Source organism: Ictidomys tridecemlineatus, chromosome 8 (genome assembly GCF_052094955.1).
Source record: "Ictidomys tridecemlineatus isolate mIctTri1 chromosome 8, mIctTri1.hap1, whole genome shotgun sequence".
NCBI lineage: Eukaryota > Metazoa > Chordata > Mammalia > Rodentia > Sciuridae > Ictidomys > Ictidomys tridecemlineatus.
Window position 1 is genome coordinate 14,042,043 of NC_135484.1, and position 27,037 is coordinate 14,069,079.

Sequence of the window (27,037 nt, forward strand, 5' to 3'; positions counted from 1 at the left end):
TGAATCAATCCCCTCATGGGATTAGCTGATGGGTAATTGAGAGCAGGTAGGGGTGGCTGCAGGAGGTGACTGGGGGCATGCCTTTAGGGTGGATATTTTGTCTCTGGCAAGTAGAGTCTCTCTACTTCCTGATCATTATGTGAGCTGCCTCTCTCTACCACACTCTTCCACCATGATGTTCAGCCTCACCTCAAGCCCCCAGGAATGGAGCCGGCTGTGAATGGACTAAGATCTCTGAAACTGTGAGCCCTCAAATAAAACTCTCTTCCTCGACGATTGTTCTGGTGAGGTCTTTTAGTCACAGCAGCAAAAAAAGCTGACTATCTTCACAGGTATCCTATGGGGTGGGTAGTGATCTTATTTCCACTTTAGAAATGAGGAAGCCAAGGAAAAGAGGGATTAAAAAGTAGCCAGGAAAAATGATAAAACCAGAAAATCAAATAACTCCTGGTGTCCTATGACTAAAATGTGATGAAACCAACCCAGCCTAGAAAATAAGTGAGTTTGGCGACACAATAGCAGAGGACTCTTGGAAGAGAGGAGAAAGGTCAGCCACTGCCCTTAAGTGCCCTCCATGGATGAGCCAAAGTAGTCTTCACAACCCTCCTTCAGGCAGGAGGGAGTATTCTCTTTCCCACTCTGTGCTAAGATTTGGATGTGATATGAGCGTGCCCCCCACCCACGCCCCAGGGTTCTTGTGTTGACAACTTGGTCCTGGGTGTGGTGATATTGAGAAGTGGAGGAACCTTTAAAAGGTGGGACTTGGTAAAAGGTAATTAGGTGGGGGAGGTGGACTGAACTAAAAGTAAAGTAGTAGCTCACGTGGGATTCTACACAGATCTCTAGAGGGAAGGTGGTTATAAAAAGGCAGGACTGGCCTCTCTAAGCTCTCTGGTTTCCTGTCCATACCATGTGATCCCTATCACTCTCACACCCACAGGAAGGCCATTGGTCTTGAGATGTTGCCAGAGCTGGCACCATGATGTTTGGAACTTCAGCCTCCAAAACCGTGAGTTAAATCAACCTCTTTTCAAGTTACCTAGCCTAAATATTTTGTCATAGTGTTACCCCTGTTTACTGGTGTGACGAGTCTTTGCTTCCCCAATGCTGAAGTATAACTCCAGAGAAGCACCCCAAGGCAAGTGTAGAGGGGAAAGTAGAAGCTTTATTAAGGACAGCAGAAAAGACTCCTCCGGGAGGAAGAAGGGGACCCAAGAGGTGGAATCTGTGGGAGGGGGAGAGGTTTTCCCTCTTTTACAGCTAAGGTCTTCATTCAGCTTTCCTGCATGCATTTCTGTCGGTGTTCCTGTCCTTTGTTCTGTTATCTTGCAGTGACAGAATGTAGGTGGGGAGACCCAAAAGGTGAGGGGCGTAGGGGTCAGAGGAGTAATCTTGGGCAGGAAGGGCCTGAGGCCTCTTTTGATTAGCACCTCCCTATTTGCTGGGAGCTGTTTCATTAACATTTCTTTAGAATGGGCTCTGGGCCTTGGGAACATTAACATTCCAAGTGCTGCTCTGCTTTCCCTGGCTCCATTCTCAACATGGCCTTCCTTTTCGATTTTACTTGATATTAGAACCGATTTACCTAACTACACTACCTATCTTTAAATCTGGCTTCAGTAGTAGCTATGGAAAACAGACTAATACACTTTACAGGAAAAGAAAATGAGGCACAGGGAAATTAACTTACTTAAAATGGCAAGGCAAATGGTAGGATGATGATTCCAACTGAGTAATCTAGATGCGGAGCCTGTATGTGATGCAGCTCTCAATACATCATGTGCTCCTCTCCCCCATTCGTCAGGTGAGTCATACAGAAAACAGGTAACTCTGAGGGGAAAGGATGTCCTGAAATGGAAACCAGTCATCTTGCTTTACCTCCATGGTGGGGATAACAGGTTTTTGATCTAAGCATATATATTTCAGATATTCAATCATCTATTCACTCTTTCATTGGTAAATAAGGACTCAAAAAGCTTCTTTGTCTCTCACTGGGAAGAAGTTGGGGCTAAGTAATAGAATACAGTTATTCCAAGGAGAAACTTATTTAATCCTCCTCATCATCTTACAAATGGAAGATGGCTTATCACCATTGTGTTGATAACCTGAAGCTCTGAAAAACCAATTGCCAGTGATCCTAAAACTTGCATGTGATGGTGCCTTGTCAGTGTCTACACACCTGAAGTCAGTGTCATGCACCTGCAGTGGGGGCGCGTAGGAGAGGGGGATGGAAGATCTATGTTCTACAGATCTTCCAATCACCTTGATTTCCCATGAAACAGTAGTGAACTATTAGCAACAAGTACGGCATAAAAACAAAAGAAAACAAAACGCAATCTTTCATTTAATCCTTTATTTGAACATCAAATATGTTGAGAAAATGTTTTACAGGTGCTAAAGCATCCTGCTGGATTCTTTACTTTTTCAAGGTGCAAAAGAGGTTTACAAGTGTGTTTCATTAAACAAAGCAAAGCTGCGACAAAATGGAATCACATCAATAATGGTACGCATCAGCATGAGCGCATATCACTCCATCAAACACAATTGGGCATTTGAGCCTTTTCCCATAAAACAAGAGCTCTACACTGAAGAATATGTGGTGCACCAAAAGCATCGTTTATATCTGTGAGAGAACAAAAACTGGCTTAATGTCACTTATTAATTCAAGTCTCTATGACCAATGACCTCTCTGTGAACACAAAGGGGTCCATGTCTTAGGCACCTGTTCATGGGACTAAATGTTATTTCGAGGGTGCACAGCTCATAAAAACACACTAAAGATGGGTTTGGTTGGGACATGGCAGCATTTACATATTTTAAAAGTTCAGGCACATTTGGATGCGAAAAAAAAAATAAAAGGAAAGAACAGAAATTTTTCTTGAGTCTCTAAAAGACAGTGCAAAATTGAAGTGCCATAATAGAGGCAGTAATTATTAGAAAGTAATTTTAAATGACTTAAATAAAAGACCACACCTTAATTTAAATGGAAAAGAAATGCAGCTAGAAACAGAGCATAATCACACTAATGAAAAGATGGATATTTGGGACCACAGTTAAATTCATTTGCTCCAGTTAAGAGTAAGTAAATTTTCGGGGGATTTAATCTAGGGAGTGTGCAGTGTTATCTGGATCAACCTCCCAAGACTTGCATGGAAGAGAATCACAGTTGCCTTATGAGCTACTCTGTAACTCTATTTGCCTTTCAAAGAACTAGTTTCCCCAAGCAGATCTTCCTGTGAATATATAGTCATTACTATGGTCCTAGTGATCATCCCCAGTATCCACAGTCCGTCACAGAGTTGCAAAGTATTAATAGGAAAGGATTCATAATTGGTTTCATGTAGCGATAGAAGTCTTCTAAACAAGTGGCCTAAATCAAGGGCCATTTCAATGAGTAAAATTTTAAATACAGAACACCTCAATGTGATTAAGAGTAAATTATCAGTAAGTCACTTATTTCTTCAGCCTCCAAAAGGCATAAGACATGGCATAGTTAAGCATATTTGCAAGACTACTAGGGAAATCTATCGAAGATTGCACTGCCTTATGGGCTGAATTTCACAATCTCCATCAATAGGGTCTTCTCTTTGGAATACCTAGTCTCCTTATTTCTGCATGATAGCATTACAGCATCATTACAGCAAGCTAGGCAGTGTGTAAAAGAAACTCAGACCCCTAACTATTCTTTGGACGTCACTGCTGATGCCACTTACTTCCCCAGAACTCAAGCCGCCATTTTGGAAATGGCTGTCAATGGAGCTAGTTATTTTTGGATTACAGTGCACAAGTAGAATACTGAAACTTGGTGCCAGAATACTTTCAATATTCTTATTCCCCTTTTTCCCATACATCAATCTCCCAAACCCACTTTCCCATCCTATCTGTATCCTCCAGGTAGATCATGTCTTTCAAACTTTAAGTTGGCTCAAAGTGGGGGGAAAGGACAGGAAAAATTATCCAAAATCTACCCTATACTCTACAGCAACATCAGCTGGAAAATGTCAGCAGCTCATTATTGACACTTCAAATAAGGATAAAAAGAGATTTCCAAAATTGTTGTAATTCCCGGGCTAACATTTCAACCATCTAATGTTCTTGGCCCGTTTCAAATGTAGTAGTATCTTGACATGAATACAAACACAGTAGATGAATAATGTAAAACCCTCCACTGTATTATTGTTTGGATTTAGCTGGTATTACATCATCTATAGTCCTAGAGGTTTTTTTTTTTATTTTGTTTTTATTTTTTTAAAAGAAAATCTCAGTATAAACATTAAAAAGAACCCACTGACCCATTAGCTACTGTCCAAAAATATTACTACTGATATTTTGGTAAAAGCAAAATTAGCTGCCCTGAATAATTTTCCTTTTCAGGCATAATCTCTGCTACATAAGATTGTCTTATCATTCAATATCCAACAATAGGCATGTGGATTAGTGCTATTTTGTCTACTGTGGATACAAAAGTTGATATGAAATGTGATCTTCATTTAAATGAATAATCACCAGGTTTCAGGCATCAATAACTGCATACATGACAAGGTAACTTGAAAAGTATACAAAAAAGCTAAATATTTTTCCTTAGTTTTTGCATGTTAACCCAGTCAAATTAAATCCAGAACAGAATCATTACATTCAATTGTCTGATAAACAAGCAATGCAATTTCAAAAAAATATATATTATACTATATAAGGTGCTTCTTAAACAAACAACAAAAGAATTATGTTCTTAAACATATTCTTAATGCAGATACATAAAATTGCCCCCAAATTTAGATGCTCATATAAATGGAAAAAAAAATTTTTTTTTCTTGGCCCTCCAGTTTCCCAGTCCTTTGGTAGAAATTTAACTGGGCAACCAGAAATTAATCAAACTTGCTTTTCCAAACAGGACATACCAAGAGAAGCCTAGTAGCTCTCCAGGGGTGTTGGCAAACATGTCACTTCTCAATGGGGTTCAAATTACAGACTATGAAGTCAGGGAAGGAAATCAAACTTACTTCTTAGCTTAAAAAAAGAAAATAGCCCACAATTGCATTAAAGAAGCAAAGACCCCAATGCTGGTCTCCTCCTGGCTTATGAAGTTTTAGGACAGGAGATGGGGGGTGGGACGGGGAGGGGCTGATTTCTTCCCAAGGGCATGTGCAGTTTCACCAGCCCCCACAGCCTGAGTCCAGTGCTCCTGTCACTTCTCTCCTTCCCTCCTTCCCTGCCAGGAGCATGCTGGGCTAACTATAGGCACACAGCTATCCACTGCTGTTCTTCCAATGAGGACCACTCAGAAAGCAAGAAGGGCAGACTACCCTGTGGACCCTAGAACAGCCCACTGTGCACTGCAGGGTGGAGGGCCTGGGAGATGCATCCTGGGAGCTGTGGCCTGTGGCCATGCTACTCTGAGCAAGGCTGACCTTGCTTTACAGATTTATCCAGTTTCTCCCCTGCTTACTTTCCTCTGGAGCAGCCACAATCATCATGCAGTGTTACTATTTAGCCCCATGCCCCAGGGCTAAAAAAAAAAAAAAAAATTCAAACACCAGGAGGAAGCCGGCTCATTGAAACTCCCCTTTTTCCCCATGGGCCTTACATGTTAAAATTCAGTGGAGCTCACACCAGGAAGATCCAAGGACAGCGCCCTCTGCTGATAAATAGGAGACCCCACAGCGACAGGTCCTGAAAGCTGTTTCACTGCAAGTCCTGGGGGCAGAGGGCTTGCTTCCATAAATAAAAATTAAAACAAAAAAACTCGAGCTTGTCCCTCCTACAGAGAGACTGATCTGTGTGTGGGTGACTTAATTAAAATCGACTTGCTGACTTCCCACAGGGCCTTGGGAAGCAAGAATTAGCCAGAACCCATGATCTGTATGTAGTGCTCTAGAAATACAGCAGTAGAGATGTCAGCAAGTTGACATGATCTTGACAATCAGGGGGTCTTCCTTCCCTGTGTGTGTCTTGTATTCCTATAGGTGAAATGAATAGACAATCACTAAATATAATGCTACAGCCATGCAACAGAACAAAATGATAAAGGCATCACCTTGATAAAGTGACACATGACTACAGGAATACAAGAGGATGCTAAGGAACCCTTGAGCTAGCTTTCTCAATGTCATAGGTTAAAAGAGCCACTATCAATTCTTTCCTGAGGCTTTTTCTTGGAGCCACCACAAAGTGCTTATCAGAAGTGAAATGGCCACTCTCGGGGCCTGGGCCTCAACAAGTAGTTTCAATGCACAGTCATCTCATAGGTTGAGTTCAGTCGCGAAGGGCTATGGGAATCCTCATTCTCAGTCAGGTAGCAAAAGGGGAAGAGAGCTGTTACCAAGAATTGGCCTTGGACTCCCTTTGGCTGTTCCTAACAGAAGATGTATCACTAAGAACTGAGCAAGCAAATGAATGGCCACTCATACTAGAAAGCCACTGGTGGTGGATGCATGCCTGGTGTGTGCAGGAGACAGAATTCTGCTAAAGTGATGCTTGGCTTGAGTAAAATGCTGCAGGGGTTCTCAGAGCTTTGGGAGAGGCCGAGAGCTCTCACATTGTGTTGGGGAAACCCTCTGCTTCCTGGGGGATGTAGTATGTCTGCAAGGAATGTGCTGAAGTGGAGCCCGTGGTGGCCAGCAGGCTCTGGCTAGACTCCTCTGGGGACCCTCCTCCACGGCTGGCTGGGGCGTGCAGGCGGTGGGCATCCAGCATCTCCAGCAGCAGGTCGTACAGGGGCACCACGTTCTTGCACTTCATGCTGTACAGATGCTCCATGCCCTTGTTGCTGGGGAGGGGGCACAGAGAGGACCACATTAGACACCAGCAGAGCCCCAGGACACCTGAAATTCCCAGGGGAAGTAAGAAGGACTCCAGGGACGCTTGTAAACCAGTCTCCCTTCCCGTTTAAAGACCCATCTTTGGACGGCACCTGCAGAAACTTGCGGACTGCTGAGACCCACTTATCTTCATTTGTGTTTCATTTTCCCATCCTACAAGGGCAGTCCCACCCCCCACAAACCCACTCTCCCTCCAGTCTCCTCACTGACAGCGTACTGTTTACGCAGGTGACTTTCATCCTGGCATGAGACCCCATTCCCCTCTCTCACCTTTACAGGTAAAAAGAGAGAGAGGTACAGCCAGGCAGGAGTGAAACTTCGATATCTGAAGCTGTTCAAGAAGCTCCCTTGCTTAAACCTCTCCATGGCTTCCCAGCAAACTCAGAACAAAACAGAAATTTCTGTCCACACTCTCCAAGGCCCAAGTGACCTTCCTTGTCCTCCTTCACGGTTCTCATCCTGTCTTCTGTCCCTAACTCACACTCCTTAGCCACACTGGTTTTTGTGCTGTCCTGGTAAAGGAACTAGGATCCTCCTAGATTTAGGGGCTCTGCACCTGCCAATCTCTCTCCCTGGATGCACTTCCCTAAATCTTCAAATGTCACCTTCCTCTGGGAAGTTTCCACTACCCCCATGGCACGAGGCCTGGCCCTACAGTCTGAGCTGCTCTCTTGAGAATTGTTCCGTCTTCCTTCTTACAGTTAACACAACCTGGAATTCTCCTGTGTGCTCATGTGTGTTTATTCCCCCCCACACACACACACACTCCACACACACACACACACACACACACACACACACACACACAACCCAGCATAGTACAAGTTACAGGAGGAGAGGATCTGTCCATCCTGTCATCTACCATAGTCTAGAACTGTGTCCGGAACTTGGTGAGTGTCTTGTAAATGGGGGTAAATCGGCAAGGGGAACATAAGCAAATGTCACTCCTCTCTGTCACATGCCCCTCCTCTACCCTCCACCAGCCACCTCTCTGCTGTTCTCACCACAGCATGAGGTGGGAGGGGGCTGCAACAATGACTATCTAGCTTGACATTTCTTAAGAAAGAAAATATGTATCATGAGGAGACAGGACCAAAAGAAGGTCCTGGAAAATATTTGCAGTGTTGGGGGCGGGGCGGGGGGGTAGGCAAGCACAGATTGGGGTCCTGCGGTGGAAACCCAGCATCAGAGTCATCCAGGTCTACAGCCCATCCTAGATGATGTGTTATTTTGTTACTGTTTTGCTATTTAATTTAGATGCCGTTAAAGTTAAATGCCCCCTGGATCCGCCACTGTCTTGCTTGTGCAATGTAATGAATCACATTTACAGTCAGATGAAATCTGGTGTTAAATTCTTTGAATAGCAGCATATGGCTGGAGCCACGCTTGACAAAACAGAGTTCTGGGACTTAGATGAGCTGTTGTGAGGCACCAAAATATTATTTTGTATATGTGTATGAGTGAGAGAGACAGAGGGGTATGGAAATGGAGGGAGGGAGAGAAAGAGAAGAAGAGAGAAAGAGAGTGAGGGGGTGGGACACTCAAAGCTTTCAATAAAACAGTATCTTTCTCTAGCTTTTCACACAATTCCTAAAGAAATTCTAACAGAGCTTCCACTCTGCTGTGCCCAGTAAAATCAGCCAGGGCTGGATGTCTAGTGCCAATATACTTGATATTAACCCATTTAGCTTGCTAAGGCTGTCAGACTGTTAATGGATTTGATTGGTCGTCTATTCCTATCAACAAATAAACACATCCATGGGGTGTGGGATTTCTATAACATGCCTGAAATTCCTAGCTCAAAGTAAAAGACGGTCTGTTTTCTTCCAGGTAAGGTTATTGACTACACCAGGTAATCCGGCAGGTTATTGTCTACACCAGGTAATCCGGCAGGATATATGATATTCTGAGCCATTTTTCTGCTTCTTTCTGTAGGAGGCTCATCAAAAGGCAAAGACAGGAAAGGGCTGGATTGTTAACCCTGGTGCAATCACCTACTGTACCTGGCAGTGTGAGTCCTTCGTCTGCTACACAGGGATTCTTGGGGAATCCTGAGAACAGAGATTGTAATCACTTTCTCCCAACTTACCCAAGTGGAATTCTTTACTTATGAATTTCAGATTCATAGGAAGAGGAAAACCTATCAGGACTCATTTGTTCACTGATTCATTCTCTCATTCATTCATTCACTCGGTTATAATTTTATGAGCGCATTTTGTATGTAAGTATTCATCTACAGCACTCTGGGTGATATAAAGGAAAAAAAGGTACTTCTCTTTTCTCAAGAATCTAACAATTTTGCAAGATTGTCTCCAGAAAGGAGACAACTAGGACTTTGATGGGAAAAACTTCTTGCCATTTGAATCATACAGCTAAAGATTGAATGAAGGTCCCTTGAAAATGAACTATTTCCACTCCCTCTAAACATCTTGGTCCTTTCCTCAAAGATACCTCTTTTTGATTCCTAGAGTCCTTGTATAAGTTCAAGGTCATGCAGGTTTTATCACCCATGGTATTTGTCTCTAGTGCTATCATTTCATATCATTGTCATTATCGTGAACTTTCTGGAATCTGTGATGAAGAATCCATATTTTCTTCATCTCTTCCCTGCAGGCTGAGCTCTGCCTATGAGAATGGCATCCCCTAAGCCTTTTGGCAGCCAAGTTTTATGATTCTTTAGAAAAGAAATGAGGCTACCTTTATGTTTTGACATAAAGAGATTCTATTTCCTCTGTAAATAATATTCACTGCATTTTACTATGTGCTTAGCACTGTGCTAGGTTGTGTAGGGTATACAGGGTAAGACAAATTGTGATCATAGCCTCACAGAGTTTACAGTCTATTTGGGCAGGAGGTTAATGAAATGGGCAATAACAATTAAGAAGAACAAGTTTAAAGGGTCAGGTCATACTTTCCAGAAAGGAGAGAGATCTAAGTGATGACAAGTTTGATTACTATTTAGAAATATTCACACACACACACCCTTGCCACCATGTGTCCATGATACTTGACTTTGGGTTTCACCACCTGACTTGGTTGCTAGGGAAAGTTAATGGAAATGATGCACTTGCCCAAAAGGGCTTGCTTCATCTGCCTGTGCCCAGCACACGCCAACCTGTGGGTGCAAGGAAGATGCACCAGACACATAAAGCTGTCAGCTGGCCTACCTGCAGGGCTGCAGCATGAAGCAGACTCTCCCACCTGTGCCCTACAGATGTGTGAGTGCATCCAGCGGAGATCAGCAGAGCTGCCTGGCCCATCTGCAGCTTGAGGTGCAGGCTCCCGGAGGACTTAGAGAGCAGCTTACTATGGAGGCAGGGCTCAGACTACAAGGAGGTCCCTGTAAGTTAAGTAGGGCTGGACCACGAGGAGTAACATAAACAAAATGAAGGGATTTATATAACTTTTATTTAAAAGCAATGGGAAGCCCCTGAGAAGTTTTAAGCGGGGAGATGACATGATCAGATTTGGTATAAGAATGTTCACTCTGGCTACATCACGCAGGATAGTTTGAAAGGGCCAAGATTAAAGGCAGACAGACATGTTAGGTGGCTGGTACAGAAAGGGCAGTGGAAATGGAATAGAGATGACAAGGAGGGGTTAAGGAGCTATGGAGAGGTCAAGTTTGACAAGGTTGGGCATCTCAACAGTCTGTCATTTAGGATCTCTGAGTGTAACTCAGGCGAGCTTGGCAGGGAGCAGGAGGGATGTGCCCCTTCAGGAGAGGGGCATGTGCTGACTGACTTGCTTTGATTGGCCTCCTCCCCCACCCATAAGACCTTGCACATGCTTCCAACCCAGCACACACACCACACTCTCTATGAAGCATTCTCCAACACTTGCCCCAGGCCCTAGGCAGAGCAATGCCTCCCTCCTCTATCCTACCATAACATGTGAGCTTATTATGTGCCCAGAACTGTCCAAGGGTGCTCTCCATATATAGGCAGTGGTCCTTCCTGAGCCAGCTGTCACCCAGGGCTGGGGCAAGCTTCCTTTAGGTCTCTCCCAGGGGACCCCATGGATGACTGACCTCATGTGCCGGATGTGGGAGAGGATGAGCAGGAGCTGGGCCAGGCGCCGGTGCTGCTGCTGCAGGGTCAGGCCTGCCTTGGCCATCAGGTGGATCAAGGTGTCTGTGATCTTGTCAAGGACCCGGTGGATATGGTCCTTTTCTTCCAGAGACTTCAGGGTGCTGGACAGAAATGTGTATACTCCTGAATGTGCACAGAAAGAGAGACTCAAAGAGGATGAGGTCTTGGAGACTGGAAATGTCCATGAGACAAAATAGTGAGCCAGAGCCCATTCTGGCACAGCAGTACAGCAGTAGGAACGTTCTGGAACCATTTAAGACCAAGCAACTCCATGAAATTCCTAGTGAACATGCGAGTCTGGGAGCCGCCAGAAGCCAATATGGCCCCCTGTGTCGGAGTCAAGATTCCTAGGATAGAACTGTGAGCATTGGGGCTGTGGGACACTGGCTACCCTTCTGGGGTCTATCTGACACCAGTGTGAACTGTCCATTTAACACTGACCACAACCCTGTGGGGAAGCCACTATTGTTTCTTGGTAGCAGAGCATCCCTCTGCCCTGCTACCAAGCTTGCACAGTAGTTACAAAGCTTTGTTAGCACAGCTGGTGAGGAGAAAGCAGACCCTAGGAGTCCTGGTGGTTGCTTGGCTAAGTGACAGGAAGGTGGCTTTCCAGCTAGGATTTGCTTTGCTTCTGTGTTTCCAGTGAGATTTGGGGCCTAAGCCCTTTTCAGTGTCAGCTGATGGTTTAGGATAAGGGTGAGTGCAGAGGATCTTGGAAATAGCTGTTTCTACTCCAGGTAACCCTCTCTTGCCTTTCTCCAGCTCTCTGTGCCACAGGTAGGGTCAGGACTGCAGCCGAGACCATCATGCACTCCATTCTGGACAGTACCAGTCCTGAGCTAGACACAAGAGACCCTTTCTGGAATTTTTTTTCTTACGTTTGAGTTCAAATCTAGGGCCTTGCTTACTCTGGACAAGCACTCTGTCACTGAGCCACAGCAACAGGACACCTCTCTTCTGAGGTTGTACGTGGAAGTTGTAAGCTAGAAACCCCTTCTTCTAGGGTTGCTAAGCTAGCAGATGAGAATGCTGTATAGGGCTTTAAATGGTCCTCTTTCTAGTACATGAAGTTCCGATCTGCAGAAGGAGCTTAACAGCAATAAGGAGAGAGAGAGAGAGAGAGAGAGAGAGAGAGAGAGAGGGTCTCTATTCAGTCACAAGACCCTAGTTCTTATATAGTTTTCATTTGACCTTTGAGTTTTCATAATATCCTTCCTAACATTGAATCAACAAATTCTCTCTTTGCTTAAGATAATAGGAAGGGGATAGGAAAGGTAGCAGAATACAACAATTACTAATTGGGCATTATGTAAAATTGTGGATGTGTAACCGACGTGACTCTGCAATCTGCATTTGGGGTAAAATTGGGAGTTCATAACCCACTTTAATCTAATGTATGAAATATGATATGTCAAGAGCTTTGTAATTTTGTGAACAACCAATAAAAAAAATAAAAAATTAAAAAAAAAAAAGATAATAGGAGTTGAGTTTCTGCCACTTTCAACAGAAAGAATCCTGACTATTTCAGTAAATTGTGAGCTGAGCCCCAGCACAAGGTGGGGAGGGTTGAGGAGTGTTAAGAAGGGCTGGATGGAATGTGCTTGTCTTGGGACCACAGATTTTCTATCAGCTGAACCTCCAGAAATAAGCGCTTCCTGCTCAATCACACTATCTTATAGGGAGTAGAAAGCACAGAGCTTCTGTCCTAGTTACAGGTTTTGCAGCACCATTTTTTGGTCTCCCTTCATTCAGCTCACTGGCCATCTCATGACTAATTTCTCCTCCCCTCTCCTCACCAGCACCTTCAAGTTCAAATCTTCCTAGTTTGCAGCCCCCAACTTAATACTGTTAAATGTAATTCAAAAGTTACTGCCCATGCAGCAGTCTGTGGGTTGGGATTAAAGAAAGCACCTCCTTAGAGGAACTTATAGTAAACAGAGTTGTAATTGCCCAGAATAGAAAATGGCTAAGGTTTAAAACTAACAAAACAATAAAAACAACAAAATAAGAGTGGCTAGCATGCCATCAAATAGCATCAAGTCATTTTTGTTACCTGGAGGCCATGGATCCAAAATAAACAAAGCAAGCAGCAGACGGGTAGTGTGATAAGAAGGAAATTGCAAAATTCCTTCACTTACATTTCATGTGGGTTGTTGACAGAGAAAGAATGAGTCTATCAGAAAAATTGGCAATGTCCAGTAGCCATGAGGTTGGATTGGACGTAGCACATAGCATGGAGATATGCAAGGGTGGGTTGGGGTCAGGGGTGGCCCTGGCTAAGCTCCCCATGGGCTCTGCCTCTCGAGGTCTGTCCTTTATGTCATCATTCACAGTCCAGCTTCATCTGCTACAGGTCCTGCCATGGACTGGATATGCTGGGAACTCACCCAGGCCACAAGGCTAAGTCAGTCCAACTTGAATGATGCAATTTCTACTAGTTTCCTTTTCTGTTACCACCCAGGATACTGGCCTCATTCACCAATGACCCCTTTCTTGTTCAAGGGAACCCAGAAACGAGGGTCAAACAGCACAGAGGGTCCTGCTTGACCCTTGTGCTTCACTTCTCCTCCTACTGTGGGCTCAGTGGCAAAGCACACACTCTAGACCTTCATCAGTCCTGGGGGCCAGCATTTCACGATGCACTTTCCAGTGGAGGTAAAAGAGGCAGCACTCAGGCTTGAGCAAGTCAAGTTTTCTCTTGGCCTGCCAATTCCCTGTCCCCCTCAATGAGCATGGCTGCCTGGGTTCCTTCATCCAGCAAGCAATAACTGAGAACCTATTGTGTGCATCACTGTGCTCTTTGATAGGGATTCCATGCCTTATTTCCTTTCAAGTGTTAATATTTTAAGAGCAGATATTGCCTGTGGAGAGAGGATTTTCTTAACAGTGACTCTCGAGATGTGGGCCATTCTCAGAACAAGCCTGTTTTTCCAGTCCTGCTCTGGCACCAGTACAGCTTATCATCTCATCCTTGTCAGCAGATGCTTCCTAGCTGTGCAAATATACTTAGAAATAAAAATACAGCCCTGTAAAAATGCCAATAATTGACAACAGCAGCCATCATCTTCTGGGGCCTTTCCAGCAGAATGTGGTCCATGTTTGCTGCCTATTGCCCTTAAGGAGCCGTTTGAGAAGCAACAGCAATCCAAATTCCCAGAATGCTTCAGGTTCACTGGCAACCACTGGCAACGAGCAAGAGCAAAGCAGGGCTGTTGGTAATGTCCATGTCCCGGATGGTCTCTGCAACTGCTGGAAGGCTGCTCCCTGGCTCCCTGCAGCAGGAGCCAGTGAGCAGACACTGAGAGCCTTCGGAGTCTTGCAGCAAGGCAGACTATTGCAACTCTGGAGATGGGTCCAAATCCCCAAGACAGCGCAGGGGAGAAAAGAAAGACCATTTGTATGTCCCTGCCCATGGTTGGCCTGGTAGGCAGATCTGAGAGTCTACATACTCTGAATCTTGCAGCCACCATTGAGAGATTTAGAAAGAGTCTGTGGGAAACACACTGGTAGAGAAGATTGGGGAGTACAAACACACAGAGACCCCCATGCGCAAGAGATCTTGACTTTCCTCTCCTGTTCTCTGGATCTCATGAATTGGATTCTGCTCTCGGGCACCTTCTCTCCTGCATAGACACCTCTTCCTGCTTCCCTTTCCATCTTCACCCCATGCAATCTCCTCCTTATTCCTCAGCTCTTTTCTAGATAGTAGTGGCTTCTGGAAGCTGGGGGAAGGTAGGCTTGGCTCTGCAGCACACAGGTGTCTGTCTGCCACTGGCGGGAGGAAGCACAAGCAGCCCCTGGGGTCCCCAACTTGCCCTGCCATTGGCCTCCACAGGGGGGCACTGTGGTAGAGAACTGACCAATGCAGGTCCCTGGCTTACCAGCTGCTTGAGGACAAATTCTTCAAGCAAGGCCACATTCCCTTCCCCTCCCCTTTTCCAAAAGGAAGAATGTGACAATAGGCCCTGGGAGAGTTCTTCAGTCTATGGCATCCTGATAAAAGAGGGAATGGGAGGGGAAATGATTCAACGGGAAAAAATAGCAAAGACTAAGTCCACAGCTGTCAGTGATCTGGGCCAGGACACTGTCACTGGGCTTGGATGAGGAGGAATGCCCAGCATTCATCGAGGACCCTGTGATGAATCAGCACGCTGGCATTTTTGGGTTTCTGCAGAGAACTGTTCCCACAACCAAATAGCCAAATAGTGTGTTGGCTCAGAAGTGACTTTGAGGCCCAATGGCGTGATGACCCACACTTGTGGGCTTCGCCTCAGCTAATGACGTTCTTCCAGGGGGTGGTCCTGTCCCTGATGGAGTCTTGGGACAGCTCATGGTTGCTGCTGCCACTTGGTGGCAGGGGCTATGCTAGATGTCCTACAATGCTCAAGACAGCCCCAGACAAACGAGGATTTTTTCCCAATCTCTACGTCTCTTGAAAGTCCTACAATAAAAATTATTGCAAATAGAAATTTGTAAGAAAAAAAATTTGAGAAGTGGGCTGGGAGTGTGGCTCAGTGGTAGGAAACTTGCCCAGTATGGGCAAGGTCCTGGGTTTCATCCCAGCAACAGACGAGCACACTCGCACCATTTCAAAAGCTTTCACAGGCTGTACTTAAAAGTCTAGTTCACAAACTGGTTTATAGAGAGAGAAGATTAAGCAGAATGCATTTTCTTAAATTATTAAATAACTGCTTCTCTTTATGCAGTCTGTCAACTGAGAGCATTGTATAAGCTTTCCATGTGCACATTCAGTTGCATGATTTCAGGGCTACTCTGCAGGTACTACAAAAAATAAAACCACAATTGGTTGTGAATATATAAAGAGGAGATATGAGACTCTTCTAAGCAAAACTAGAACAGATGATTGTAAAAGAGTAAACACCGGTGGAATATTGTGTTATTGCCCCCTATACATTTTAAGTAACTTTATCACATTACTTATAAAGGAATCCATTTTGTGAAAAGTACATATTTAAGATATTTGGGGATTCTTATTCTTTCTGTCTTATGTTGGCACTGTCTCCTGAGTTTCACATGTACTTCCTGATACCTCCTCTGTGTTTGGATGTTACTTTTTCCAATCTATCATCTAGTCTATCATCTAATCTGTCATCTTTTCCAATCTATCATTTAGGATCTAGTCTCTAAGGCCTTTTCAAGTTTAAGAGACTGACTGAATATCTGTCTTGAATGTAGTGGGATATTAGGATATGTTTCTCAACATCCTAATGTATCCCATTATCCTAGCCTATTAAGATAGGAGAGTTGGCACTTTCTCATCCTACATCATAACAAAGGAAATCACTTTTTTTCCACCTTTTTATTGGTGCACTATAATTATACATAATGGTGGGATTCTTTAATACATATTCATACATGCACACAATGTAATAGTCATGATCAATTTCAATCCTCAATATATCTCTCATTTCCTGTCTTTCTCCCTCCCCCTGTCCCTTGTCTCTAGTGAATTTCATGGAATCGTCCACATACACACACCTTTCTTTTTCTTCTGAGACTCCACATATAAGAGAAAACATACAACCTTTGGATTTCTGAGTTTGGCTTCTATTGCTTAACATAGTGTTCTCAAGTTCCATCTGTTTTTCAGAAAATGTCATAACTTCTCTTCTTTATAGACAAATAAAATTCCATTATGTATATATACCACATTTTCTTTATCCATTCATCCACTGATGGACACCTACGCTGGTTCTATAGTTTTGCTATAGTGAATTGTGCTGCATAAACATAGGTCTGCATGTATCACTATAGTATGTTGATTTCAGTCCTTTAGGATAAATAGCAAGGAGTGGTATGGGTGGGTCATATGATGGTTTCATTTCTAGTTTTTTAAGGAACCTCCATACTGATTTCCATAGTGGTTGTACTAATTTGCAATCCACCAACAGTGTAAAAATGTTCCTTTTCCTCCATAACCTCTCCAGTGTTAATTACTGTTTGTATTCCTGATGGCTGCCATTCTGACTGGAGTGAGATGAAATCTTCATGCAGACACAGAGGGAATCACTTTGACAATAAACTTAGAATAATGCCCAGCGTAGGTAAAATTACTTCACTCTCTAATTTTTCTTTCACCTTTACACCCTTTGGTTTTTCTTGGCATGTTATTATTAGATCTATTTATTTTTCTCATTTTATCATGTACAAATAGGCTATGGTTAGTTTTTCATCTTCTTCCTCTGGTGTTCATCTCTAGCTCTACTTTTTTCCTAGGCCTGTACTTGGACAGAAAGGCTTCTGATCATCTTATATCCAAACATTCATTCTGAATACAGGAAAGCATTTTACTTACTGTATTGCATTTTCTACTTTTCTTAATTTCTTAATGAAATCTATATTAAAATAGATTTCATCTTCTTTTAAATGAGTTCAATATTATTCATCTTTTATATGAGAGTTTTCAAAGTACATTGATTTTTTTTTTACTATCATGCATCTAGGTGTAATATTATCTATTTCATTTCAAGATAGTCAACGTGTTATGTATATTTTTATGTTTTAAATGCCAGTAGGCATTTCCATATTTTTTCCTATGTTTGTGATTTCCGATCTTGGCTTTCTTTCAGAATCTTCTGTGGAATTTTTGTAACATGCAGCTACCCAGGTTCCACCCTAACATGATGATTGGAAGCCAAGGGAGGAGTCTGATATCTGTGATTTAAGAACACCCTCCATTAAGAAGACCATGCAGCCAGGAAGAAAAGCCATGTGATTACCTTGGATTTTCCCATATTGTGGCTCCTAAAATGTAAATGTGGCTACTGAAAGCATATATCGTGTGTTCCATGAAAAGTGCCACAACACAACAGTAACCTCGGGAAATTGTCTTCATGGATTTTTCTGGACCACTTGTGCTCCCCTGGGCCCCTCCCACTTCCCGGCCTGGCTGGTGAGAATGGAGAGAACTCCGAGGATCTCCTTGGAAACCACTCATTTAAGAAAGCAGAGTCCTCATTCACCTGCATCCCTAAATGACCACATGGAAGAGGACTATGACACGGGTTAGAAAAACAAGCCCTTTTTCCTGTGCTCTCACAGTAGACACAGAGGACATCTGTGACCCTGAAAAGGGTGGGGACTTCTCCTCTGCAGCTGGTGTCCTCTAATTCAATTTGGTTCTGACACTATCAACCTGGAGATGGCTGGTTCCCACAGGTGAGGGCTCCCTCCCCAGGACTGGGATCCCACCCCCTTCCTATGCCAGGCACCAGCTCCCAGTTGTCCTGCCTGGGCTTCTGGCCCACCAACTGGGAATCAGGGTTCCCACAACCTCCTCCTTGCTGGAGTTACATTAATTTGCTTAAGCAGCTCACAAAACTCAGGGAAACTCAGTGGTTTATTATAAAGGATATTGCAAAGAGTACAGATGAAGAGATGCCTGGAACAAGCAGAGAGGAGATGTCAGGTCTTCTCAGGGCTCACCACCTCCAGAAATTGCCACATGTTCATCTATCCTGACGCACTGGAGCCTTGACCTTTGGGGTTTTTGTGGAGGCTTCACTGCATGAGCCTGACTGGTTACACCACTGACCACTGGGGCTCAACTCAGTCTTCAGCCCTCGAATCCTGCCTGGTCTTTCTAGGGATCAGGCCCCATCCTCCATCTACCTAAAGGCTGCCAGCCATTAAGTAAATTCATTGTCATAGAAAAAAGACACTATCACTTTGGAGTGTCCATAGACAGGAAACTTCTATGCTTCTACTGAGGTATAGTTATTCACCTGGTGAGAATCCACTCATAACCCCATCTTTGTGCCAATGTGTACAATGACACTAATGTGTACAAGACCACACACTTCATAGAAGTCCGCTCTCAGTGGTCTCAATGTGAGAGAGATCAAAGTGAAGTTGAGAGTCCCTGCCAGAACCCGGCGTGGGAACATGGTGGCCCTATTCACTTGGCAATGCTAGGTCCCTATGAGTGCCCTCTTGGCAGCAATGACTATGAAACTATGTATTTCTGATTCAGTGACATTTGTCAATTTGGTAATTTTTTTTTTTGGTGAAATGTACTAGATGTTCTAGAAGGTAAATACTTGGTCATCAACACAGTCAAACTGACTCAGAAGAAAAATTTCTTAATGATGACTTCAGATGAACTGACTCAGAAGACTTGAGGGAAAACATCTTAAATGTGGACTTCTCTTTTACATTTAAGTGTCAAATATGTTTTACTTTTACATGTGAAGTCCCACTTCTCGAGCTTTTTTAACCACTTACCCTTATTCCTTTTAGGATAAAGCCATTGTGGATATATAGTTTGTTTAGGAGTCTTAGTTTTGTTAGTTATGTTTGTAATATTTTAAAAATCATCCAAGGTTTTACCTCTTCAAGGTCAGAAAGGAAATGCTCCAAAGACACACTTGGTGGAAATTGTGCAGTCCATCTATTACAGAGGAATTTGTACAAGGTTCCACGTGGGACTCCTAACCACAAGGAGCTGGCTTAGTCTCAGGAGGTCCTGACAGTTTCCTTTTCTTTCCAGAAAAGGCATTTTCTTAACTGGTATTTTAAGGATCAGGGAGCAACAACATAGAACAGGAAGCAGCTCTGACATACTGGGACAGATTTTATTTTCCAAAGATGACCATGCCAATATCTCCTATCCACATGGCTTCTATAAGGACATCTTGGCATTCTTCTTATGGAGATATGTGGTCTGTTCACCCTCCCTTGAATGTGGATGAGCTCATAACTTGCTTGTCATCAATGGAATGGGCTGAAAGTGACTTTGCATGACTTCTAAGCATATGTCATAAAAGGTCATGAAGCTTTGACCTTGTCAGCCAGGATATTTGCTTTGGAAGCACTTTCCACCTTCTAAGAGGTCTAGCATTCCATGCTGTGGAGAGGCCACAAATGGCCATCCTATTTGATCCCATTGATAATCCACCCAATAGCCAACATCAATGGCCAGTGAGCTAACAGAGGTAACTCCAGGTCACTTTAGCTCATGACAACCAAATTACCCCAGTTGACAAGTATCCTCATCCGAAGACTCTAACACCACGGAGAGGAGACTGTCATTCCCTCTGTGCCCTGTCCAAATTTATGACCAATATTTTAAGCCATTACATTTTCAGTTAATTCATTACACAATGGCAATGACCAGAAGAAACTTTGGCATCCACATCACACACCTAGGGAGGAAAGTGATGAAGAATAAGCAGGATGGAAATTAGGCTCCTAATCTTGAAGGCTATGTGAAAGATGGAATTTGGGCTTCCCATTCTGCATTATGAACTCTACCACTCACCAATGCTTTGGTCCAGCCTCATTGTTTTTTTTTTTTTAAAGAGAGAGTGAGAGAAGGGAGAGAGAGAGAGAGAGAGAGAGAGAGAGAGAGAGAGAGAGAGAGAGAGAGAGAATTTTTTAAATATTTATTTTATTTTATTTTATTTTAGTTCTCGGCGGACACAACATCTTTGTTGGTATGTGGTGCTAAGGATCGAACCCGGGCCGCACGCATGCCAGACTTGTGCGCTACCACTTGAGCCACATCCCAGCCCCAGCCTCATTGTTATAAGGGTTTCAATTCATCCTAAAAGCCTGAAGGAGAGTTTTCATGGTGAACAACTGAGTCCATTTTATTTTATTAAAAGCCTATGACCTGATAATGGAATTTGTCCTCCTTTTTGGTTTGGCCAGGCAAAGAAATTGAGAGCCAAATTGTGGACCAACCTAGGAACTGAACAGAGGTGTACATCTGTGTGCTAACCTGACTCCTGAATTTATTGTTTTCTTCATGGTATTATTCTTTTATGCAGATTTTGTCAACTGTTAGTTTGCCCCTTTGCCTGGCATGAAATTTGGTCAGTCAAACCCTCTGTGGATTAGGCAGTGTATGAATAAGAGAATGGAAAAGATGCTCCCTTGCTCTCTGCCAAATCAATGAACGGTGTTAGTGTGAGGAGAAGTGTTTATAAAATATCATGAAATATTCATCTGACTTAGCCTCGACTCCAGGAAAAAAATGACAGACAACCTAAGCATATGCAGTTAGCTGATTTGCACATGGTCACATCATTCTGAACCAAGCAGCCTGCTTAGCTACCCTGTGATATACAGCTCTAGCAGCTAATATGTGAAGTCATGCCCTCTTCACTCTGATCTGCATGTCTATCTCCTCAACCACAAACCTTCAGAAGTATTTTTCCTTTTTATCCTAGTTGTAAATTGAAATGGCTGAGAGTTTTTTTCTGGTTATTCCTGTTTTAGAGAGCTAAGTGGTCATGCAGGTTGTATGCATCTTTAGGTAGATCCATCCCATCATTTTCAGTGTATACTAGAGTGGATTTAAAACTCATTTGAATAACTGTAACAGGTTTACCTTATTTTTCTTAAGGAAAGAAAACTTATACTACACAAACCGAGGTACAGGATTTTAGAATTATAAATTTAAGAGATGCCTTAAGATCATCATCACACTTAAAACTTTTGAGAATCAAAACAACCTTTGTACAAATAGTGAACCCCATGTAAACTCTCATATATAAACTGGGTGAAATCAGACTTTTCTGATTCAAGCAGGGAGAATGATAGGGGAAGCCTAAAGCCCACTCCTGCTCTTCTTGCTACCAGTACCCAATCTTGTGGTGGCTCTGTGGATCCTTCTATAGTGCTTAGTTTTGGCACAAGTAAGTGCAAAAAACATTGATCTCCAGAAAATGAGAGGACAAATCAGACACTGGAAAAAATATTTGCAAAAGACACATCCAATAAAGGACTATTATACAACATATATAAAGAACTGCTCAAACTCAACAAAACCCAATTTAAAAAATGGGCCAGAGACCTTAACAAACAACTCACCAAGAAAAATATACAGACGACAATTAAGCATATAAAAAGATACTTAGCATCATATATAATTCAGAAATTGCAAATTAAAACCACAATGAAATACCACTGCACATATCTTAGCATAGCCAAAATCCAGAGCACTGACAATAGCGAATGCTGACAAGGATGTGGTGCAACAGGAACTCTTGTTTGTGTTGGTGGAAATGTATAACACAGCGATTTTGGTTTTTTATTGTTACTGTTGATCTTTTTCTTTTCCAATGTTTTTTAAATTGGTGCATTATAATTATGCATAAGGGTGGAATCACCATTACATATTTGTACATGCACACATTGTAACAATATAATTTGGTAAATTTTGTTCCCCATAGTCTCTTTTCTCTATTCTTCTTGTCTCTCTTTGATTTTTGTGAGACTCTCCCTGCATTTTCCCCTCCTTTACCTCTAGCTTTCACATATGAGATAATATGTGAGTTTGGCTTCTTTCACTTAAAGTAATGTTCCCAAGGTCTATCCATTATCCTGAAAATAAAATAATTTCATTTTTTATAACTGAATAAAACTCCATTCTGTATGTATAACATATTTTCATTATCTGTTCATCTATTGATAGGTTGGTTCCATAGTTTGGCTTTGTGAATCATGCTGCTATAGAGATGAGTATACATATATCACCATACTACAATGACTTTAATTCAGAATAAATACCAGGGACTGATATAGCTGGTAGTAACAGTGATTCCATTCCTAGTCTTTTGAGGAACTTCTGTACTGACTTCCACAGTGGTTGTACTAACTTACAGTTCCCTTCTTCCGCATCCTCTCCAGCTTTTATTATTTTTTGTACTCTTGATGGCTGCTATCCAGCTGTAGTGAGATGAAATCTCAGTGTAGTTTTGCATTCCCCCAATTGCTAAAGATTTTGAACATTTTTCAAACTTTTTTTTTGGCCATTTGTAGTACTTTAGAAGTGTCTGTTTAGTTCATTTGCCCATTTATTGTATGGGTCTTTTGTTTTTTAGCAGTAAGTTTTTTGAGTTCTTTGTACATTATGGATATGAATCCTCTTTCCAAAGAGCTAGCAAGTACTTTCTCCCATTCTGTTGGTTCTCTCTTCACCCTCCTAATTGTCTCCTTTGCCGTACAGAAGCTTTTAAATTTTATGTCATCCCATTTACTGATTCTTACTGTTATTTACTGAGCTTTAGGAGCCCTATTGAGGAAGTCATTGTCTGTACTTATATGTAGGAGTGGTGACCCTACATTTTCTTCTAGCATTCGAAAAGTTTCTGGTCTAATTTTAGGTCTGTGATCCATTTTGTGCATGGTGACAGAGATGGATCTAGTTTCATTCTTCTAGGTATGGATCATCAGTTTTTCCAAGTACTATTTGTTTAAAAGGCTTTCTTTCTACCAACATGTGTTTGGGAAAACTTTGTCAAAGATCAGATGACTGTCTCTGTCTGGGTTTGCCTCTGTGTCTTCTATTCTGTTCCACTGGTATATGGCATGGCCACTTTGGAGAACACTTTGGCAGTTTCTTAGAAAACTAAAAATACCCTTAGCACACAATCCAGCAATCATGCTCTTTAGTATTTCCCCAAAGAAAATGAAAATATATTTCCACATAAAAACTTTTCATGGATGTTTTTGGCAGCTTTATTCATAATGACCAGAATTTGGAAGTGACTGAGATGTTCTTCAATGTGTGAATGGATAAACTGATACATCCAAACAATGGAATATTATTCAGTGCTAAAAAGAAAAAAAACCAAGCTACTGAGCTATGAAAAGTCACAGAAGAAACTTAAGTGCATATTACTAAGTGATAGAAGCCAATATGAAAAGGCTGTATGTGTATGAGTCCAACTACATGACATCCTGGACAAGGCAAAACTATGGGGATAGTAAAAGATAAGTGGTTGCCAGGGGTGGCCAAAGGGAAGGTTGAATAAGAGGAGCACAAGGATTTTTAGGGTAGTGAAAGTATTCTACAGAATAATACAATAGTGGAGACATTTGCCAAAAGCACAGAATGCACAATACCAAGGGTGAACCTTGGTGTGACCGTAGATTTGGCATGATAATGATGTGCTAGCAGAGGTTTATTGATTATAACAATCATCCCACTCTGGCTGGGGTGTCCATAGTGAGGGACACCGTGTAGATGGTGGAAGTGGGTATCTGGGAACTCTCTGTAGTTTGCCATGACCCTAACATGATTCTGAAAAGTGAAATGAAGTCTGCTAAAATGTAAAAAATAAAGTTCAAACCACTGATTGGATGCAATTATTTTAATTGTTGAAAAACAGCAGCTCAAAGAGGCAAAGGTACTGGAGCTGGAAGATGTGTGAACTGGAGGGAAGTCAGGTAAGGCAAAGAGTCTGGACTTGACTGAGGTCACCCAGTTGGTAAATCAGTGACACAACTTGAACTAGAATCCAAACATCCCTTACCTTATCCCAGTGTTCAAAAACTACTCAAGGCATTTCCTCACTTCAAAGTTGGAGAGAAACTAGGGATGGCTGCCAAAGGACTCACCTCCACAGTTCTTTGAGAAAACAATAATTTTCCTGGAATGATTTAGGAGTGATTCTGCTTTTCAAAACAGGGTTCATGATGGTGTGGAGAAAAGGAGTAGACATGAGCAGGTATCTTCTAAAATGTCTCTTTAATTAAGGACTTTCACCAAAATGTTAACAATTATTACTTTTGTGTGATAAAATCATAATTACTTAGGAGACTATTTTTCTTGGTGGCTTTTTTCTACTTTGCAAGTTCTCTGCCTTGGGCATGCATTATTTTCATAATTTGATGGAGAAAAGTGCTTTTAGAAATAAAAAAAATCAAAGTTCCTTTCATTCCTATTATTTCACAAACTGTCAACACCCAGATTGTTGAGAGGGAAATACAGCTGGTGAATGGATACTCCAAAGAATTAAGGGGCTTGCTATAGAAATATTATTTATTACTCTTTTCATAATATTTCCATCTTCTCTAAGGCTGTTTACATTTATGAAACTCTTCAAATCTTATTATTTCACCAGGAAATGGAATTAATGTTACTAAAAGATTTTTTTGAATTATTTTCCTTAGAAATACCTGAGATGTCATCAATAAGCTTAGCTACATATATAAGTACAAAGAAGGTCAGCTTCAAAGAGTGACCATGCATGGTCCCCAGAGGACTTGCAAGTTTGACTGCCAAGAGAGCACAGGCTCAAGGTCTTACTAGCAGGTGCTCAGGGCTTAGCTTTTACTAAGCGTGAAGGCTCCGCTAACTCAATGATTCACATTCCCTTCCAAAAGAAAGGGCTGATGCTTCAGGTGTCATGGTGAAAAGGCATTTCACATTCAAGTTCATTCATCACTGTTGTTGATGCCAATTTTAAAGAATAAATAAACTTCCCCTGCCATTTTCTTCCTGACCCACATGCTGAGCTTCCTTGGAACTGGCTACCTGTTCCAGCTGGACTATGGAGTCTAGTATCTGCCTTCCATTGCAGAGAACCTGGAGAGTAGTTTGCACTTGATCCTTAGGGCCTCAGTGCATTTAGACAGAACACAGTATGAGTAAAAGTAGAGCTTGTCAGAGGAGGGCACACCTGGAGATAAGGGTTACATGCTAAACTGCTTCTTCTAAGCTTCTTACTGACTAGAAAAGAGCACATCCATCACACAAAGCCCAGAACCCAGATGGAGCAAAATCACTGGAGGAGCCAGGATGTCCTCTTATAGAAAAGTTTTAAGAGAGATGTGCTTTCAGATCTTCAACCTCTTGCCTTTCTTTCTTTCTTTCTTTCTTTCTTTCTTTCTTTCTTTCTTTCTTTCTTTCTTTCTTTCTTTCTTTCTTTCGCAAATATTGCTTTTTAAAAAAGTCTGTGGCACAGGATCAATTGCAGAAGGTAAAACATAAACTATCAACCCTGTGAGTGCCCTTGCTGCCTGGAAAAAGAGTAGCTCACCAGCACCATGTCTGTGCAAGTCAGAACACTTAAAATGAACGTAACAAGCACCTGTATGGATCATTAAGCAGGTAACATTCTCCGATAAAAGATAGTCTGTGTTTATACTATAATCTGTGCGGGTGTTTCAATGCACAGGCAGTGCCTGGCCAGGAGGGCAATGCTCTCTGGACTATCCAGCAACCTGCACTCATGTTCCACAGTGCACTATAAGCTTGCATTTATGTGCACACTTTCACTCCCAGTTGTGTAAACTGGTAGAGTTTGCTGGAGCTGTAGGCAATATGTATTAAGGGCCTGAAAAATGTTTAGGCCTTTTGCACCAAGCAAATCCACTTCTAATAATGTATTCAAACTAATAATGAAAAGTGGACAAAGAGGTGTTGAAAGTGCAAAATTAGCATTATTTATAATATCAGAGGAAAGCAATCACTTTTAAGTGTTTAACAATGAAGGATTTGTTAAATAAACCAAGTTGTATCCTCATGATCAGCATGCATCCATTTACAACCTTATTTTAAAAGAAAGTACAGATGTAGAATTGTAATTAGATACATAAATATAAAGACAGTCATGTATCACAGAATGATATTTTTGTTCAGTGATGGACCACATATGGGACAGTGGTACCAAAGACTATAAAGGAACTGAAAAATTCCTGTTGCTTAGTGATGTCATAGCCATCATAATGTCCAAGTGCAAAGTAGTACATGATTGTGGGGGTGCTGGTGTGGATAGGCCAACTGCACTGCCACTAGTAAAAAAGTGTAGCACAAGTATACATAGCACATGATATTGATCACAGTAACAAAGGACTATGCTCCTGGTTTATGTATGTGTGTGTGTGTGTGTGTGTGTGTGTGTGTGTGTGTGTATAGTCAGCTGCTGTATCACCTGGGCAGCCTCATGCAATTTGTGTTTACTGAGTCTCTTGATTGCATTAAGAGGCTACAAAGAGAAACTGACCTGAACCCACCACATCTGTGCAAATAAATGTACTCTGATGTTCATACAGCAACAAAATCACCTAATGAAACATTTCTGAGAATGCTTGCTGGTCTTTAAGTCACACAGCACTATTTATGAATACATGCATACTGTGATATGGAAAAGAAAATTTGCCTCATGCAAATTGTTAGTTTCAGTAGCCATTGTTCTAAGAGCTGACTGGCATTAGCAATACCCTACAAGGTAGGCATTACTACAATTTCCATTTCACAGACAAGGAAACAGAAGCAAAAAAAGTTGAAGCAATTTCTCCCAATGTTGTATGACTAAGAGGCAGCAGAAAGAGGACTTGCAATTGTAGCCAAAGTCCCTTGTTCTTAAACCTTAC

At 42.2% G+C, this 27,037-nt stretch overlaps 1 protein-coding gene across 5 annotated transcripts in view; it reads right to left on the minus strand.

The window, feature by feature from the left end:
• Positions 1-2,338: 2,338 nt before the first annotated feature.
• The window catches only part of Esr1 (estrogen receptor 1), a 375,741-nt gene continuing 351,042 nt past the window's right edge, over positions 2,339-27,037 (minus strand). For 4 of the 5 annotated variants that reach the window (XM_078018886.1, XM_078018887.1, XM_078018884.1 and 1 more), the window contains 4 exons: positions 10,849-11,032; positions 8,822-8,869; positions 6,536-6,766; positions 2,339-5,957 (listed from right to left, as the gene is read on the minus strand). In XM_078018886.1, coding sequence (XP_077875012.1) covers positions 5,921-5,957; positions 6,536-6,766; positions 8,822-8,869; positions 10,849-11,032 — 500 coding nt within the window. In that variant the 3' untranslated portion in view covers positions 2,339-5,920. The remainder of the gene's footprint in view (positions 5,958-6,535; positions 6,767-8,821; positions 8,870-10,848; positions 11,033-27,037) is intronic. The other variant, XM_021723909.3, reaches the window with a different exon arrangement.